The sequence below is a fragment of the Caretta caretta genome, chromosome 11, assembly GCF_965140235.1.
Source record: "Caretta caretta isolate rCarCar2 chromosome 11, rCarCar1.hap1, whole genome shotgun sequence".
In the NCBI taxonomy this organism is placed as follows: Eukaryota; Metazoa; Chordata; order Testudines; family Cheloniidae; genus Caretta; species Caretta caretta.
Genome location: NC_134216.1, coordinates 21,746,860 through 21,766,183, shown reverse-complemented (window position 1 = coordinate 21,766,183; position 19,324 = coordinate 21,746,860). Strand labels below are relative to the sequence as shown.

At 38.7% G+C, this 19,324-nt stretch overlaps 1 protein-coding gene across 7 annotated transcripts in view; it reads left to right on the top strand.

Moving 5' to 3' along the window:
• The window catches only part of LRP1B (LDL receptor related protein 1B), a 1,334,345-nt gene that overhangs the window by 724,524 nt on the left and 590,497 nt on the right, over positions 1-19,324 (top strand). For all 7 annotated transcript variants that reach the window (XM_075117809.1, XM_075117811.1, XM_075117812.1 and 4 more), the window contains 3 exons: positions 891-1,062; positions 6,938-7,081; positions 8,558-8,794. In XM_075117809.1, the coding sequence (XP_074973910.1) occupies positions 891-1,062; positions 6,938-7,081; positions 8,558-8,794 (553 nt within the window). The remainder of the gene's footprint in view (positions 1-890; positions 1,063-6,937; positions 7,082-8,557; positions 8,795-19,324) is intronic.

Here is a 19,324-nt window from a genome sequence, read left to right as displayed (position 1 = left end):
CCTTCTTGGGTTCTTCTCTGTTCCCAGGTCAGGGGGGAGCACTCTTCTTCCTCTGGTCCCAGCCAGAAACTGGTCTGCAAAGGCCCTGCAGTTCCTTTTATCTGAGCCTGCTACATCATTGGTTGTCTCTAGCTCTTCTAGCCCTTGGAGAACCAAATCTCTCTAGCTTCCAAGATAGCTGCTCTAGTGAGGCCTCTCTGGGTACGCCTGGAGGACCCACCTCTGCTGCCATCTCACTGTTTCCTAGCGCGGGATATAGCAGAGTAGTGGGCCATCCAGTAGGAGCCACAAAGGCCTGGTACACCCCAGGGAACTCATTTAAAAATTTAAGAAAATATTTATTGAAAACATTTTACGGCATTCACTCAACTCTAATTATAATGTTATTGAAATAAGAAAGTGACTCACCTTACGTATTGTGCATGCATGATTCTTCCATTTTGTATGTAGATAATAGCCTTTTACTGAATGCTGTTGCTATTATTTATTTATTTATTTGTTAATCACTAACAATGTGGATGATGCTGTGCAAGGCACAATTTAAAACATTTCCTGAAGAGTTTACACTCTAAAAGACAGACACAGCTAAGACAAAAAAAAGTCAAAGACTTATAGAAGTGTATTTAGTGTGTGTAATATTGATTTTTTCTGTCTTTACATAAATTTAATTGTAAAACAAGAATTTTAATAAAAATATTATGTTTCTCTAGTAAAAAGAATGCAGAAATCACTTGACAGGCTTCACTGAGATTTTAAAAATATTTATTTACTTTTTCAAAAACTGGTTCTGTTATACAGTTCAGTTTCTACATGTTACATTATTCTTATTATTTATTGTTATTATTTTCTAAAGTCCTGATAAAAATAGCCATGTTTTTTCTCTTTTTCAGGTTAGGCATCTTTATAGTTTAACAGTATTTGAAAACTATCTATATGCAACTAATTCAGATAACTTCAGCATCTTACGAATAAACAGATACAATCGCACAGATGTTCAGGCACTGATTATACTGGACAATGCAAGAGAGATCCATGTCTATCAGAAAAGAACGCAACCATCAGGTACGCTCAAAATTCCCTTTGTGGTACACTTTTCTCTGGAGCCAACTCTGGTGTAACTTCACTGAAATCTTTGTAGTTAATGCTGCGGGCTAAGCTGCCCTTTGTTCTAACATGCATAATAATAGATATGATTTTTATGTAGAAAACCCCTATGACAAGTAATGGAGTTACTTATGTAAATCTTCTGTGCATCTGCTAGGAAAATAGATATCAGTAGAGCAGGTCAAAAACAGTCCTATGGAACAGTTTTCCATTGGAAAATACTGGTTGGACAGACTCAAAAGATTCCATTGGAATGAGCTGATTCTGTTAAAACTTTCAACAGAAAGCAGGCAGCCTGCAATCTTGTCTGCCTGTTCAGTTTTCTGCCAACTTGCAAGCTAGTCCACTCGCTTCTCTGTGCTCACAAGCTTCCAGATTCCATGGCAGTGAGCCCTGGTGAGCTTCCTGAGAACTGAAGTTTCCTATGATCCCCAGTAGCCTGCCTGACGGGCTGCCATAAGCTGGGTTCCCTGGGCTTCAGGGCTCAGTGGGTGGCTACCTTCTTGCCTTGCAAGATCCCAGGTTGCCCACCTGGTGAGCAGCCAGGGAGCCAGGATCCCCAGGCTTGCAGACTTCCCAGCTGGTGGGATATCTGAATCCCTGGCTGGTGGGGTGCTGAAGGCTGGGGTTTCCTGGGATTCTAGGCTCCTGGTTGGTCAGCACCTCAGGCTTCCAAGATTTCCAGGCTGCCTGGCTTCCCAGGTGACCACATGATGGACAGCCCAGGACTTCAGGCAGCCTGGACACCTGTTAGGATGGCAGTCAGCAAGCCAAAAAAAAAGTTTGTTTTCCTAAAATGGAATATTTCTCATCTTTTCCTCACTTTTTTTTTTTGAGTTTTCTTGTTTTTGTTCTGATTCAGAATGAAAACATTCAAAATCTCAAACTTTGTTTTGGACGGGAAAATCCCATTCCTGCAGTTCTAATTATGGGCCTGATCCTGCATACCTTGCACACTCAAAATACCCACTGATTTTTGTGGAAATTTTAAGCGTGCAGACATTGAAAGGTAAGGCTATAATTTTTGTAAAATGATGGTTTCCCAACAAGATATCATTCACAAGAACAGATATTATTGCTTTGGCTATTCTAACATGGAAACTGGCACACAAGCTTTACGAACAATGTGAACTTTATTATATAATTGAACTGTTAGGTTAGAAAGGATTCTGAAGCTTCGTCAAACTCTCACTTGATATAGATGGGTTGAAAATCAGTTCAGCCAATAGTTGAGAACACTGATCTGCAGATGTCATCCATGAAGAGCATTGCAAAGAATCATACTGCTATAGGCTGACGTCTTGTCCTCATGGGGAGCAAGGAGGTTTAGCACACAGGATATATGATTTTGATATAACTTTTGTTACATCCTTTGTGACTGTGGTATTCTCCTGTGCTCTTTGTTACACTAGACCAGTTGTTATGTTCTGAATGGACACGTTAGTTGCTCATTAAGATTTGCTGTATGGGCTATCTCAGTTTGGTTAGGTTTCTATTCTATCTTTAGAATATGGAATTTGAATAATATTTTATTTCTTAAGAAAACAAAGAGAAAGTTGGAAATAAAAAATAAAGTAGGCTTTGAGCCCTGCATAGGTGTGCTAGGAGGGTGAAATTAGAACATAGGAATCCATCTCCAAGCTCACTATAGAGGAGGAACCCATAATTTGGCTTACTGAACTAGGGAACTAGTGTAGCAGGTAGCATTCAGATGAGGCATATCTGGAAAAGGTAGGGAAGATCATGATCCTGAATGCCTAAAAAGTGCTCTGGAAAGAGCACTGGCCGTGTTTTCACTTAGGTGTAGCACATCCTGCTGTCCAGCATCCATCATGGATCTTCACTTTTGTGCAAAAACCCCACTGCTTTACAAATGCTCCCGTCACTTTCTCCTTCACCAAGTTGGCAAAGGATCTACCCACAGGAGACTGTTTCTTTGATCTCCAGCACCCAGGATTCTAATTAAGCCTGTCTGGTATCCTTCAGCAGTACTTACCCTATTTGAGCACCATGTTCCCTGGCACTTGTTTTTCTCAGTGCTTTGGTACCTTTTCTTCTTAGCACTCTGGTGCTTCAGCACCTGTGGTGTGCAGGTGTCACTAATCTTATTGAGAACTCCCACCCTCCTTTCTTTTTGCCCCTGTTGTGGCATTTTTGCTAGTTTCCTGGTCCTCTTGTGCCGGCACTGTCATCCTCACCCCAGTGTCTGAGTCCCAGGAGCTCCAGGACAAAAGTTTGTTGAGAATCCAAACATCTTATAGTTTGTCTGTCTTTGTACTTGGTATTCTTTCAGTCTTGCAAGTCCCTCAATGTCATGAGTTGTGGCCAATAGCTTTTAAGGACCTTTCCCCCCCTTATTTCAAGTATGGCATCTAAAGAGGAAGTAAGGCCACTTTGCGACTTCCAACTTTACCAATGTGGAAGAATAATAACATGGTGCCACCTCCAAGCCCTCCTTGAGGAATCTCAAGGAAACTCCTAGAAATCTGGCATGAGGCCAGTCCAAGGTGCTCAATGCTGAAACCTGAGTTGGACAAGATCGTTGAGCACCAGGACTCAGTGTCAATGCTGCATATGTTGACACAGTCATAGCTTCTTCTTGAGAACAGCTTCCTCAGCAAAGTGTTCTCTGCTATCGCCAACAAAACCAAGTCTTCATCAAGCATTCACATCTTGATATTTTTGAGCCTCGGTTTTGTAGTTGGAAGCACTTAGCTTATCGGATGAGAGTGTTCCTCCATGCAAGAGGCACTCAGATGAACTGGGGCTTTCTTTTGATAGTAGATACTTTTTCTGCTTTAGAGAAGAACAAAGGAAGTGTCTCAGCAGGGGATGATCTTTGCTTTAACCAGGTTTTATAGAAACTGTCCAAGTCAGCATTTTTTGAATTAAAACTACAAGAACCTACAAGACCCACTATTGAGAGGTTCCTAGACTACAATCTCCCCTACCCCCCCCCCCCCACACACATGCAATAGGGTTTCTGACTTTTTGTCTCATCCTCTGTACAAACCTTGTTAGTGGGAGTTGCCATGGGTAGAGGAAAGGCTGGTAACACCTGTGCCCAGAATACATTTGGATAAATAGATTAAAAGTCCTTGGCCACAGTCCATTGCAATGTGGACTACCAGGTCTTCATGGTCAAAACCTAGGTGGAGGAAGAAGGCTTTCATCTGGCCACTTCTTTCACAGAAGATATACCAGAAGCTTTTAAGAAGCTAGAACACACAGAAATTTTGCTTATCAGAGGATATCATCTTAAAGGATTTTGAGTCACTTGCCTCCCTCCTATTACACTTTGAAAGTTACATTTATTTTTATTTGTTTTCCCCTTGCATCTTATTTTTAATTTTTCTCTGAGGCACATCTTTAATATTCTGTTTCTAATCTAGAATGAGATTTTCTTTCTGGCAGTTCTGCCTTCTAATCAGTCACAGGATAAGAACATAAGAACGTCCATACTGAGTCAGACCAAAGGTCCATCTAGCCCAGTATCCTGTCTTCCGACAGTGGCCAATGCCAGGTGCCCTAGAGGGAATGAACAGAACAGGTAATCAAGTGACCCATCTCCTGTCGCCTGTTCCCAGCTTCTGGCAAACAGAGGTTAGGGACACCATCTCTGCCCATCATGGCTAATAGCCGTTGCTGGACCTATTTTTCATGAACTATCTAGTTCTTTTTTTGAACACTGTTATAGTTTTGGACTTCACAACATCCTTTGGCAAGGAGTTACACAGGTTGACTGTGCGCTGTGTGAAGAAATACTACTTTTGTTTGTTTTAAAAGCTACTGCCTGTTAATTTCATTTGGTAACCCCTAGTTCTTGTGTTATGAGGAGTAAATAACATCTCTTTATTTACTTTCTCCACACCAATCATGATTTTATAGACCTCTATCATATACCCCCTTTGTCGTCTCTTTTCCAAGCTGAAAAGTCCCAGTCTTATTAATCCCCCCTCATATGGCAGCTGTTCCATACCCCTAATAATTTTTTTGCCCTTTTCTGATCCTTTTCCAATTCCAATATCGCTTTTTTGAGATAGGGCGACCACGTCTGCAAGCAGTATTCAAGATGTGGGTGTACCAGGGATTTATATAGAGGAAATATGATATTTTCTGTCTTATCTATCCCTTTTTTAATGATTCCCAACATTCTGTTAACTTTTTTGACTGTCGTGCACATTGAGTGAATGTTTTCAGAGAACTATCCACAATGATGCCAAAATCTTTCTTGAGTGGTAAAAGCTACTTTAGACCCCGTCGTTTTATGTGTATAGTTGGGATTATGTTTTCCAATGTGCATTACTTTGCATTTATCAACATTGAATTTCATCTGCCCAGTTTGTTGCCCAGTCACCCAGTTTTGTGAGATCCTTTTGTCTGCTTGAGACTTAACTATCTTGAATATCATCTGCAAATTTTGCCACCCCACTGTTTACCCCTTTTTTCAGATAATTTACAAACATGTTGAATAGGACTCGTCCCAGTACAGACCCCTGGGGGACACCACTATTTCTTCATTCTGAAAACTGACCATTTATTTCAACCCTTTGTTTCCTATCTTTTAACCATTTACCCATTCATGAGAAGACATTCCCTCTTATCCCACGACTGCTTACTTTGCTTAAGAGCCTTTGGTGAGGGACCTTGTCAAAGACTTTCTGAAAATCTAAGTACACTATATCCACTGAATCCCCTTGTCCACATGCTTGTTGACCCCCCTCAAAGAATTCTAGTAGATTGGTGAGGCATGATTTCCCTTTTAAAAAAAAATGTTAACTTTTCCCCAATAAATAATGTTCATCTATATGTCTAAAAATTTTTTTCTTTATTATAGTGTCAACCAGTTTGCCCGGTACTGAAGTCAGGCTTACTGGCCTGTAATTGCTGGGATCACCTCTAGAGCCCTTTTTAAAAATTGGTGTCCTCTGGTCATTTGGTATAGAAGCTGATTTAAATGATAGGTTACAAACCTAGGATCTGATTAGAATGTTTGCAGGCCAGCATTTATACTTGGCAGGGGTGGTATGTGCCCGTCAGTAGGTGGCCTAGTTCACACTCTGCCCCACTGTCTGTACCCTCAAGTGTCAATAAATCTAAAGAACTAAGAGAATTACTAAGTAGCTAACAACCCTGAATAAGAATCCTTCAAGATGATATCTTCAGACAAGTGGAATTAGAAGGTAAGTCTTTTTCCTTATTTTAATTATCAAATATTTTCATACCTAATTTTGGGTACTCTTACTGTTAATTCAGAAGTATGCCTTTAAAATGTAAAACCAAGAGAAATGAACATTTTGAGCAAACTGTGGCTTGCTCTGCACAGTGTGCAAATGTGGAAAAGAGTGTGTGGGGAGCCTTACTGCTTTTTCGTCCCTGTACATGGAAGTGCCAAAATCCCGGTCCTGTCCTCCCTGAACATAATGACTGGGAGATGATAGACTCCTCCACAAGGGTATAGAGCCAGGGTGTGGATCAATACTGAGTTTAGTTGGCATGGAAGGAGCACATGCTGTATTCTGATAAATAATGTCAGTCTGCACTGTGATGTGCTACTTCAGCGAATGCTTCTCAGTCTATTGCTCATACAGAGTGCTTGCATACCTACTCCAATGTGAAATGTGGTTTAATAGCTACATTATCACACTTCGAATTTATATACTTTTCTGTTTGGGGCATCATCTTTAAAAATTGACCTCTTTTATGATTGTATCCTGGGAAGAGATGGATTGTAGCTCAGTTTCGCTTTTCTGTCTAAACTCTCAACATGCTGATGCATATAATTATCTTGCTTTTAAAGGATTTCAAGCATGCTATTTTTCATTCGTTGTAGTCAGAAGCCATGCATGTGAAGTAGACCCATATGGAATGCCAGGGGGTTGTTCGCACATCTGTCTGCTCAGCAGCAACTACAAAACACGGACTTGTCGCTGCAGGACTGGCTTCGTCTTGGGAAGTGATGGCAGGTCATGCAAAAGTATGTTAAAATCAAACACTTTCCTAGCAGCTAATATTTCAGGGTAGAATTCTGAGTGTTAATTAACATCATCAACAATAGAAATAACATAAGTTGTTAGGTAAAATTTGTTTGCAGTATGCACCTGCCATTTTGCTCACATTCTCCTTTTATTCCCTTAAAGCTATCTGACTAAATTCATTCTATAGAAGTGGGTAAATTGAACCTGGGGCACTATTGACTAAAATTAAAAACAACAACAAAAACAAATCCTTCCAAATTTTCATTTAGTAACTTTTACTCTGTTTATTTGGTGTCATAATACATCAGTACTGCAACAGAATTAAATATTTTCACATTAATTTTTACCCACAGTGGGTCAAATCCTTCTCACCATTCTGATTCATAAGCAGTAACACTGTGTGAATAAGGCAAACAGGGTTTTGTCCATGATAGTTTGGAAGAACAAGTTGATTTGTGTAACATAAGAAATGCAAACATTTTTTGAAGATTAAGTATTTCTTCTCTGAAAATTCCTGATTTGGGCTGGGACCAATAGCAGATGGAGTATTCTGAGAGAAACACAACCTGTGGATTAGCTGACCCAGCCAAAATATGAGTCCTAAAAGTTTTATATGAGAGCTTGGTTTTTTGAGATTTTTAGTCTGATCTCTTGGCCAAAGACATTTGATTTAGTTCAGATAATAGTGTGATGCGGACCACACAAGTAGATAGATGCTTGTATTTTGACACTTACAGGTAAACTGATTCTCAAAACCTTTTGGGGTTTGGGCATCATCAATAAAAAAATCTGATGAAATTTTCAAATAGTTTATTCTTTCTTCCCACCTTACAACTGAATTTTATGTACATCCGCTAAAACCAAACGGATTTGATTTAAAAACCCAACATAGAGCTCTAGAGGCATTGATTAAAAGTTTTGCCATATTTTTTTCTTATGTTTGCAGCAAAACTTTGAGTCATTTTTGTGGATTCTTAGCACTGTCGAAATAAAATAAGATCTTTTGATTTATTTGCTTCTGCCTGTCTTCAGATGAAAGATTTTGAGTGGTCTGTTTTGAATTTGCTGAAGTTTTCTGTATTGTCAGATTTAATGAATGCCACAGTCACTGTCTAAAACAGCCTCGACAGAGCCTAATGAATTGTAAAATTAAATGCCTACAATATTATACATGCTGTTTAACTTTGTAGCCAGTGTGATCTTATGATCTGTCATGTTTTTGCAAAGTCGATTGTTACAGACAAAAGAATGATTAATTAGATATAACCTAATCTCAGAGGTATTTGTATTTTAATTAAGGTAATGTAATTAGCTATCATTTTGAGTTTAGATACATTCAGAATGTGTAAGGGTTTAATTTTTGGTATTGAATAAAAAACCTCTAATTGTGCCGGTTAATTAACAAGTGACATCATGCAGCATAAAGAAGATTAGGCGGCATTGGTTGTTTGCATTTTGCAATCTTTTTTCTGCAGGACCAAAGAATGAGTTGTTCCTGTTTTATGGGAAGGGACGCCCGGGAATCATACGAGGAATGGACCTGAATTCCAAAGTCGCTGATGAATACATGATCCCCATAGAAAACCTGGTCAACCCTCGTGCTCTGGACTTCCATGCTGAGACCAATTACATCTACTTTGCTGACACTACAAGCTTCCTGATTGGGCGACAGAAAATTGATGGCACAGAGCGTGAGACAATCTTGAAAGACGGTAAGTGATGGGAGATGATAGCAACAGCAAAAGGATGTCACTAATGAGAGGGTGAACTGATCCATATAGAATGCAAATCGATGAAGAGCCTCACCCAAACCTCTAACTGAACCTGAAGCCAAACTAAACCTTTTTAAAGATTGGAGAAGTTTAGATAATTTCTTTTTCCCTTCCTTTTCTGTTTTACAGCTCTGCATTTGCATTTTTGTTTCTTGAGGGAAAACTCACAGATGCTGAGCACCTGCAGCTCTCATTGTCTTCCATGTTTTCTCAGCACCTGTGAAAATCAGACTTGAGATGTTGTAGATCATAATAGATCCTCCTGATACCAGATAGTTTGCAGTTAATTATAAATAAAGTAATGCCAGTGGAAAAAGGTCAATAAATTGGGCTAGATCAAAACTGGTGGATGCCCGTGAGTGGAAAAAGGTTTGCTAAGAAGAACACCACAATTTCCCTTTTGGCAGAGGCCTGAACAAAGACTGCAAAATGGGACTGTTGGCTGGTGAGGTGATATGGCCAGAATTCCAGTGGGATGATTCAGCAGCCTTCACTGGTAGGGCTTCATTCAAGTCCTGGCTGTAATAAAAAGCACTCTGGACTTGATTCTCCACTGTATTTGAGCTGCACAGACTGAACAGAAAAGCAAGAAGGCTGCTGGTAGCCAGTTGCGGCTCCCTAACAGGGTCACATGGCTCTAGCACATTAGGGCTATGCAAGGGTAAACCTAATTTATGCTACTGGAATCTTATGCTAATAATGGGTCATGTGTAGCTCTGCTCTGTATGCATCCTCTCCTTCTCCATGCCCTGCCCTTGAACACCCCCAACATACCTCCATTTTCCCCTTACAATGGGGAAAGGGCAGCTAGTGCCTGAAGTGACAAAGCCACCCACACCAGCTTTATATAAAGTATCCCTGCACGGGGAATTCACCAGTGGGTTTCTCCAACAGCTTTCAGGCATCTTTGGTCTGCTTAAGAGGCATGACAAAGGACATTTTCTATGTAAAAAGTGTTTTAAAGGTCTCACTTTATAGGGCTGATATAAGCAAAATACGCTGGTTTGATATATCAGTAATTAATTAAAGCTTTTTATGGTGTCTGTGTGTATATGATCTTAGGTTTTATACTGTGCTTTTGGGGATACAAATAAACGTTGTTTTCATATGTTTAATTTTGATGGTGGTTGGTAGATTTGTTTGTTACAAAACCCTGTTTGTTTGTTTTATTTTTGGCGAGTGTTTGGGTAGATCAATGTTGTAAGTCGCACAAGGTGAATGAGGTAATATTTTTTTATTGGACTAACTTCTGTTGGTGAAAGAGACAAGCTTTTGAGCCACACAGAGCTCTTCTTCTTCTGTTGCCATTCTTGTTATGATGGAAATATTTTTCCAAAGAGGAACATTTTGCAGTGTTTCCTAAAGATAGTTTGATGGGATTTGCCTAATATACTCCGTAAGTTTATTCTGTAGCTGGATCCCTTCCACTGAGAATGATTTGTCCCAATTTCTCATGTGCTACACCATGGAATTTGTCTTTTGTTTTGTGCATGCTTCCCAGCTTGGGTAGACATACGCATGCTAGCTCCACTCAAACTAGCACAGTAAAAAGCCTAGTGTAGCTGGAGTTAATATAAGTGGCAGCTGTGACTAGCTTCCTGAGTACAAACCCTCACAGACACCGGGTACATATAGACTGCTACCACCTGGTCTACAATGCTATTTTTAGTATGCTAACTTGAGCAAAGCTAGCACGTCTTCCTATCTGAGCTGTAAAGCGTGCTCCAGGCTGAAGTGTAGACATACGCTAACTTAGTCAGAGCTCCATATAGTTTCATAATACTAAGCATATTTGAAGAGCACTTGTCATGGTATTTTTATCATTTAAAAATTAATATGTATGCTGCTGTAGTTGCCATTTCTCTGATCACAAGTCCACATTACTTGTGCATGACACTTCTTGCAAGAGTAGGTGTGTTAGCCCTAGCAATATTCCAATTCAAGTCATTTCAGTCTGCCCACACAGGAACCTGATCCTACTAGCTGCTGAGTGAGAATTGAGTGCTAAGTACATTGCAGTGTGGTATCTTGACTCCCCTTGTGGTTTCAGTTGTGAATCCTCATTTTTAGCTTCTTGTACTAAACAGTTGTGCAGTGTAGGTAACTAGTTGACAGCACCCAGCAAGTTTCCTCCTAAAAGAGACAGTAGAGGTGATACCCTCATCAGCACCAGAAATGGTAGCTATAATTAGGGTTCCAAATGTGCATTATAAACCCGGTTTCAGGTTTTCAAAATGAGAGCTGGTTGAACACTGGAACAAAGATCAGAAACATTCAAGGAATTTAAGGATTGTTCAGTTAGAGCTCCCATGAACAGGGAGCACCCACATAATGCTTGCATGCTGGGGAGTACAAGGACAAAAGGTCGCAGGAGAGTGGGGAAAAGGCTCCTTCCACCCTGGCCATTCCTTATGCATGTGGGCAAGGCTGGGCGAAGTCCGAACTTCTGTATGTAGTTTGAACAGCCAACATAGTTTGTAAAGTACTTTGGGATGTACCTGTGTAAAGGGACTATGTAAAAATAAAAATGATTATTGTCTTCATTTCCTATATGTAGGGCCAGTTCTTCAGCTAGAACGTTGTCAGTAAGCCAGTCAGTAATTCAGCACAGTTCCATTGAAGTCAATAGAAGTACACTACTGTACTTGGATGTGATGTCCCCCTCCTTGGTGATATTGTTAATCACCAACATCCCGTAGAATTTCCAGAATGCTAAACACTGATAAAATTGCTTCAGGATAACTTTTACTTATGAAGTAAGTAAGTGATCAAAATTGCATTCCTTGTTCCTTTATTTAACTTTAAATCAGAGTACAACTGATTACACACAGTAGTGAGTTGACTCCAATACTTCATGCTTTTTTCATTGAAGTTGTGAAACTATTAGAGATCTAGGGTGAAATCCTGGCCCCAGTGAAGTCAAAGGAAATTTTGCTATTGACTTCATTGGATTTCATCTTGGTCATGATCTGACCTTGAAGCTAAAGGAAAGAATAAGGAATATATTTTAATGTTCTTGGGTCTTTCTTTTAAATATGAATTTTAAATGATAATTTAGCAGAAAGAAATTACAACAGTGAATGTATTAGATCTTATAGTAGCATTTCCCCTCCCCCCTTCCCCCATTTTTAATCTTTTTGGGTATGCTGAATATTGTTAATTTGTGCTTGGAAATTCCAAAACATACATTTGCAATTTTGTACATACTTTGAGGGACTGCAGCACAAGCCACTATAGCATCGATGTCACAGGATTTATTACATTCTGTGAAATAGTTAGAATTGGATACTTGTTGAGTTTGATTTAGCAGACTAAAGTAATTTCAGCAAGTGTGGTGAGCAAGTAATTCTTTGCCCATTGTTGACAATTTAGACCATTTTTGAACTCTTGTATCCTAGTTTGTCATCTCATGCTTATTTTAGATTTTTAGTTCTTATTAATATAGCACACAGTTTACTCTGGCATAGGTGGGCCTATGGAAGGTCTTTGCTGCATTTTCCTAAAGAGGGTAGAGTAGGAGTACACTAGGTTACTTTGTCAACGAAGCGTAGTGTGGAAAGTGATGGAAGTGCACTGGACCAAGGCAGGAGAGGGGCTACTGAAACTGGAATTACACAGATCCAGTGGCCCCAAAACACTGTCCAAGTAGTGTGAGGAGACTGACATAATTACTCTTGCTTGTAGGCTCTTTCGCCATTTGAGAAAGTGGCCTGCCATCTTGCATTCAGAGTTTATGACAGAACATTACATTGAATACATATCAAACACGATTAAAGATCAAAATGCACCAGTTCTCTAGTTTATTAGTGGTAGAAGCAGAGCTTGTTCAACATATTTCGGAAAACTTGCGTATTTTACAACCTTCCGCCCCATCCATCTAATACATACCATCCCTATAAATGTGACCTATTTCTAGCAGTCTCCATAGCAACCTGTTTGCATCCAGTTTTCTGTGATTTAAACATATATTTTTTCATTTTTGGAATTTACTGAATTTAGCTGAAAAATTCTTGGGTTTTGAAAAACTTGAAGTTTGGGGTCTACTGATTTTTTTTTAACATGAATTTTGCAAGTGTCAGAACTCCCAAAACCTGGCTGTCCCTTGCACAGTTCCCACCAGATGGCACAGTGCACCTGTTCAGAGGAAGGTAACTGTGAGTTTGTAGCTGCTGCAGCTGTGCAGTTGGGGAGAGAGAGAGCACCCATCTGCCTCCTCTGATGGCTAGAGCCCCATTTTGACCCCAGCCCTTCAGCGTGGCTCCATCCATTTCCTCTTCATAGTAAAGTTTTTAAAAAATAAAGCTAAAAGTAAAATATTAACCACAGCGTTAAACTGCATTTACTTTCAATACTCTTACTTATCCGTCTTTGTTGTTTTTTTTCCTGCCCACAAAGCTGTGTTAATTTTCTCCACTGATTTTCACCCATTTTTAATTTTTGTAATAAATACAGATGAATTCCCAGGAAATTTTAAGCATAATAAAACCCCCCAGTGGAGGTCCTTAGCTATTTGCTATTCTGGGGTGGATCACTTTCTGGTTTTGACCACAGAAACCATCCAGACAAAAGTTTTGTTGCAACTGATACATTTCTGCAAAAGTTTCAGTTTCAACTAATTTGCTTTTTGTGATCAAAAAAACATTTAGTTGACTCCCATTGAAGTTCAGGTCATTGCAGGTGGTGGTCTGCATCTTGCAGGACTGTATAAAGAAAGTAAAATGAACAGGAGAGACAGGACAGACCCAAGAGTAGCATCTTGAAAGATGAGAAGGGTTATACTTTTATTTCTTTATTTTAATATAAACCATGGCAGTAGTTTAGAGAATACAGATTTAAAAGATCATACTGCTTTTTAATTACAGGGAAGGGTTGCCATTAAAACAATGCAAAACCCATGAATTTCTGAATCCTGACTTACTCTAAATCGATTGTATTGTCTTTTACATAAGCTTCAGTGATACTGGCAGTAGCCTTCCTTATGTTGATTGATCTTTTTACATTAAAATAACTGTGCTCTCATACCTTCATTAATCCATGCTCCTTGCTCACAGCTGCTGTGCCTGGACAATGATGTGGAGGACATTTATAGGTTTAACAGTTTAAAAAAATCATCAATCTGATGTCTTGCTGTGATTTTCTTTAGTCACCAGTTCCAGCTTTTGTCTTTTGTTTTCTATTATGAAAAGTGAAAGTATGATTGCTGAAAAATCTGCTCTCAGTAGGGCAATTTAGGGATGGCATGAACATTTGGTACTACTTAATTTCAGTGCTTTATATAAATCTGTGTCATACTCTTCATAAGTTTTAACATATTTTAAAATTGAATTTGCTACATTTTTATTTAAAGGAAATCATTACAAAAATGAGAAGACAAAAACAAACAGGAAAAGAAAATATTTAAATTGCAAGGATTTTGAAACCTTGATAATTCTATTAACATGATAATGAATCCAGAGATATTACAAACTCATAGAGAAAGGTTGTTAAACAATTTATCATATTACAAGTTCATTGAGATAGTAATGACTCCTTTTACAGATGCTATTATTGCATTTGAAGTGTGTGGCAGCCCAGGGGAATTGATATTTCATCTACGGGGTAAAACTGTAGCACTTTACCTTAGGCCATTGTTGATGTCATTCAGTGTATCGTGTACTGGATTTCTGCAAACAGAAAGTTTTTCTACCCTGCTCTGGAGTAAGGATATGCACATATTTGTGTGACACAGAAAGAGACCTAAGGTCTGTGTCTGGTCCTGGAATTTACCACTCTTTTGGGGAATGAGAAATGTAATGTGGTTTACCACAGCAATGATCAACAGAAGTGGGTTTTGTGTGAGAAAGTGTGCTATGTAAAGAGCGAGTCCTGAAAAAAAAAAAGCTGAAGGACTATGTGACCATTGTTGCCTGGAGGGGCCACACTGAGAATGCTCAATCAGCAAACTGCAAAGAATGGGGCAGACAATCCCTGAAATTGGTGGTTATTCTAATAATTAGATTCACCAAGCCAGCAACAAAATAGCTTCTACAACACCTTACTGGTTACCCAAAAACCAAAACCACAGTTCCCTCAAAGCTCCAGCCTGGGCTCCCACCCAGACAGCTAAGTCAAATATGATGAGGATGACTGAAAATCTTGTTAATCATATATAAAGTTCTACCAATCCCAAGAGATGGGATACATTACGCACCAGGACAATGACTATTTCAGATCTTACCCAAATACATGCTTACAGCCAATTCTTATTAACTAAACTAAGATTTATTAAAAAAGAAAAAGAGTATTGTGGTTAAAAGATTGTTATACATATAGATATGAGTAAGGTTCTTAGGTCAAAAGAAAAGGAGTACTTGTGGCACCTTAGAGACTAACAAATTTATTTGAGCATAAGCTTTCGTGAGCTACAGCTCACTTCATCGGATGCATTCAGTGGAAAATACAGTGGGGCGATTACTGTATTTTCCACTGAATGCATCCGATGAAGTGAGCTGTAGCTCACGAAAGCTTATGCTCAAATAAATTTGTTAGTCTCTAAGGTGCCACAAGTACTCCTTTTCTTTTTGCGAATACAGACTAACACGGCTGCTACTCTGAAACCTGTTCTTAGGTCAGTTTCATAGTGGAGATGGTTAGCTGCTGAGTTGCAAAAAGTTCTTCCCAGAATCAGTTCATCCACTTATAGTCCAAACAGGCAATCCATACATAGAGTTTGTTAAAATTCTTCCATGAGAAGTAGCAGGATAATCCAGGCTGGAGCTGGAGACCTCAGTCTTGTGACTCAAGCTTCCCTTGACAAAGCTCAAGTAGGTCTCAGATAACAGGATCAGGTCCTTGGAGTTCTTTTATAGATCTCTGACAGATATTGATAAACACTTGACATCAGGTGTTCCTTGGGTGAAGAATAGTGGTTTTGAAGTAAAACCTCCTATTTCCTATGTATATCAGGTAATTAGTTGCATTCATCATCGTAAGGTAATTCTCCATTAAGGAATTCATAGACAGTTTATGACAAACTTCAAAGAGAAATAAAGACAATGATTTTATTACACCCAAGTTCCATCTAATTCTTACGATTTCCTTTTGATCTCTGAACCAACAGAATGCAGTAATAGACAGGAACTGTCTGGTTACATGGTTAACATCTAACAAGATATAAGTAAACAAATACAATTAGTATTTACCTCTAATTCCCTAACAACATAGGTTTGCATTTCAAAGCTCTAGTCTATCTGACATGGCTTTGTCAGATATTTTAAGGAACAGCCCTAATTACCATTGACATACTTCTCTAATATGTCTTTAAAGGTAGAATTTGAGGCACTTAGCCTGCAAGTTCCTTAACCTTTTCTGGCTCAGAGTCACAGACTCCAAAACAGACGGTTAAATAATCTCCAGATTGACTGAATTTATGACATTTAATACATGGCACTCTTTACTGAGGAGTTGTTTGCTGCTGCTTCCTTATCGGAGTGTGGAGATCCCTCTCATATCTCGTGAAGTATGTTAGCTGGAGAAATAAATGCAACACAATAAAATTTAGTTACTTCACTTTCATCTCTTTAGACCAGGGACAATACAAATAAATAATAATTAATATCGTATCTGACTGAATCAGATGTCCAGAATAGTGTCCAGAATCAGATATTTCAGAAAAAGCTATAGGAGTGGTTAATAGGAAAAAGTAACTTTACTTCTATATGCTGTTTATAGCAGCACAATTCAAGCTATATTCTGTTCTTTTTAGAGTGGCTGGTTTTCATATGTAGATCAGGTTGTAGGCAGGGTGTCTGTATCAGTGCTTTTGTCAGGTATGATTAGTATTTACCTCATACCTATGACAGTATATGGATGGGTTCCTACATGTAGTTTGTGATAAAATTTCTCAGTCACACATATGTTTCAATGTTGGTCAACCATATACCTGTTGTCAATTCCAAGACAGTCTTTCTAAGCATATTGTTCTAGATTAGTAAGGGAAGTTCGCATCATGTGCAAAAAAAAATAATCTGGTTCAAATTAGAGTCCAAATAGCATAACTAACATGAGAAAGAACAGAAAATACTAGATGTATATAATTTGCATTCCTTTTCTCAAGTCTTGTTGACTTTGGACACCAAAATGTATAACTTATCGGTATTATGACTATGACAAACATGTATTGCAGCTTGAATTTTCAAAAGTGAATGGTTAATGTTTGAACTTTTGGAGCTAGATTCTTTTCTGTGTCTAGCATTCAGTGTGACATAAGTGGGCAGTTGTCAGGGAGCCAGGTTAGTCTCCTTGATTCCAAGGACTAGCCCTGTTCCCAACACAATTTAAAGGATCTGGCAATTAGGAGTTAGACCTTAAATCAGTCTAGGATTACCATGAAAGACCAAAGCTCTGCCAAACCATCTTCCTCATCCAGACATGCCCCTACACTGGGATTAGAGGTCACAGGAATAGGGAGTCTAGAAGTAGATAGCAGGGAGTTTCCCGCCAACAGTGACATTCTTTGCTAGCCACTTGCAGGCAGTTTTTGGCCTCTTTCCACCTCCTGAGTGGTGCAGAGGCGCCAAGAACTGGTGTTACTTCATGATTAATTTTCACATTTTAAAAAGTCTGAGGATTGTCTGCTGAGGCTGTTTTGTACACTAACAGTTTTCTTCAATATTGGAGGGAGGAGGAGTAGTGGAAGAGACGGAGCAAGTGATATCAGGTCAAATTGGAGAAAGCGGGAACCACAGAAGACATAAGACAGGAAGAGATCTGATCATGAAGGAAGGATGGTCCATTGATTGGGACACTAGTCTGGGACTGAGGAGGCCTGGGTTCAAGTCCCTCCCCTTTGATAGACTTCCTGTGTGACCTTGGGCAAGTCAGGTACCTTATTGGTGCATCAGTTGGGGATAGTACCACTTCTTACCTCACAAGGGTGTTGTGAGGATAAATAGTTTAAAAATGGTAAGAGACTCAGATACTATGGTATGGGGGACATATAAGTACCTTAGCTAGGTAGAATTTTAGAGGAAGAAAACAGAAGAGACACTTCAAGGAGAGGAAAGGGAGGATGAGAAGGTTTGGGCGCTAATGCTCGATTTTATATAGTTAACGTTGGGCCCTGAACAGAGCACATAATTAATCCATAAAAATAAACAAAACACTCTCAATGGATGTTACATAGTAGTAGTAGTAACTGTGGTACTAATCACAGTAACAGTCTAGGAGAGTCTATAAGTCCCAATCAACATTGGGAGTCCATTATGCAGGTGTTGTAGAAAAAAAATCATAAAAGTGTCCCTGTCCTAGCAACGTCACAGTGCAAATACTTGACAGAAATACAACTTGAAGCATTATTTAATATAAATTTTGTATGCAAGGAGGTGAACCAGACAAAAATAATAGTCATTTTAAGCTTGGCTGATTGAACAAGTGGTGAAATTTGCATTTTTGAAACCCTCAACCAATCTTTTGATCAATTAATTCAAAACTGTTGATGTACCAAGCAAATTATATCTATGCAGTTTTAGAAGTTGATTTAGCTTTTTAATATATTTAGTGTTGTAGTACTAGATTTAATTATTTTTTTTAAATTTCAAGCCTGGTATTGTTCATGAAAGGTATTGGAAGTTATATTATGAAAGAAGCAAGGAAGGTGGAATAAAAAATGCAATCTTTGCTTTTAAAGTTCTTGATGTATTTTAGGAGATTAAAACAGCTTTTGTTCTAAAGATCTAAAAGGTTTAATCCTCTTCTAGTCCCTATGTATTTTAAATCCTTCAATATTAATTTTTAGCTATGTTTATATTTTCCCCAACAACAGATGAAACCCATGTTGTTGAGTTTTTGAGCTGCCACAGCATTATCTAACTGGATTTTCTCAGTTGAGGAGCTTTTTCCATCTTTCATCATTTTATGCGTGTGTGCATATTTACGTACACACACACACACACACACACAATTGAGTTTATTTTACCACTATTAAGTTTATTTTACCTGTCTTTTGATACGATATTCTCTTTGGTTCTTGAATTGGTTTTATATTAAATTGTAACATTGGGAAACATTTAAAGCTGGGGGATTCCTTTAATTTTCAAGATAGTCTTGCCTTTGTATATTGAATGAGCTTAGGTATGAATATTGATCTATGAAGCTGTGTGTGGCTTAACAATACACATTTAATGTATATTAAATCAACATCAGCATGTGTATTGATATAGAAAGTCCTATATGATTTGGTCATAAAAGACCTCCTGATAATACTGTTTCAGGCAGATAAAGAAATCACCTAGAGTGCTTTATTTATAGTTATCTGGGAGCCGGAGAATGAATATTCTCACTGGAGGATCCTCAACTCTGGAATTTGCTACTCTTTCAGTCTCTCAGAGCCTGAGTGGTATGGTAACGTCCTAGTGTCCATCTGTCCATTTCAGGGTTTGCCACATTGAAGTGATTGTGGAGATATGAACAGACAGTTACTCTGTGATGATT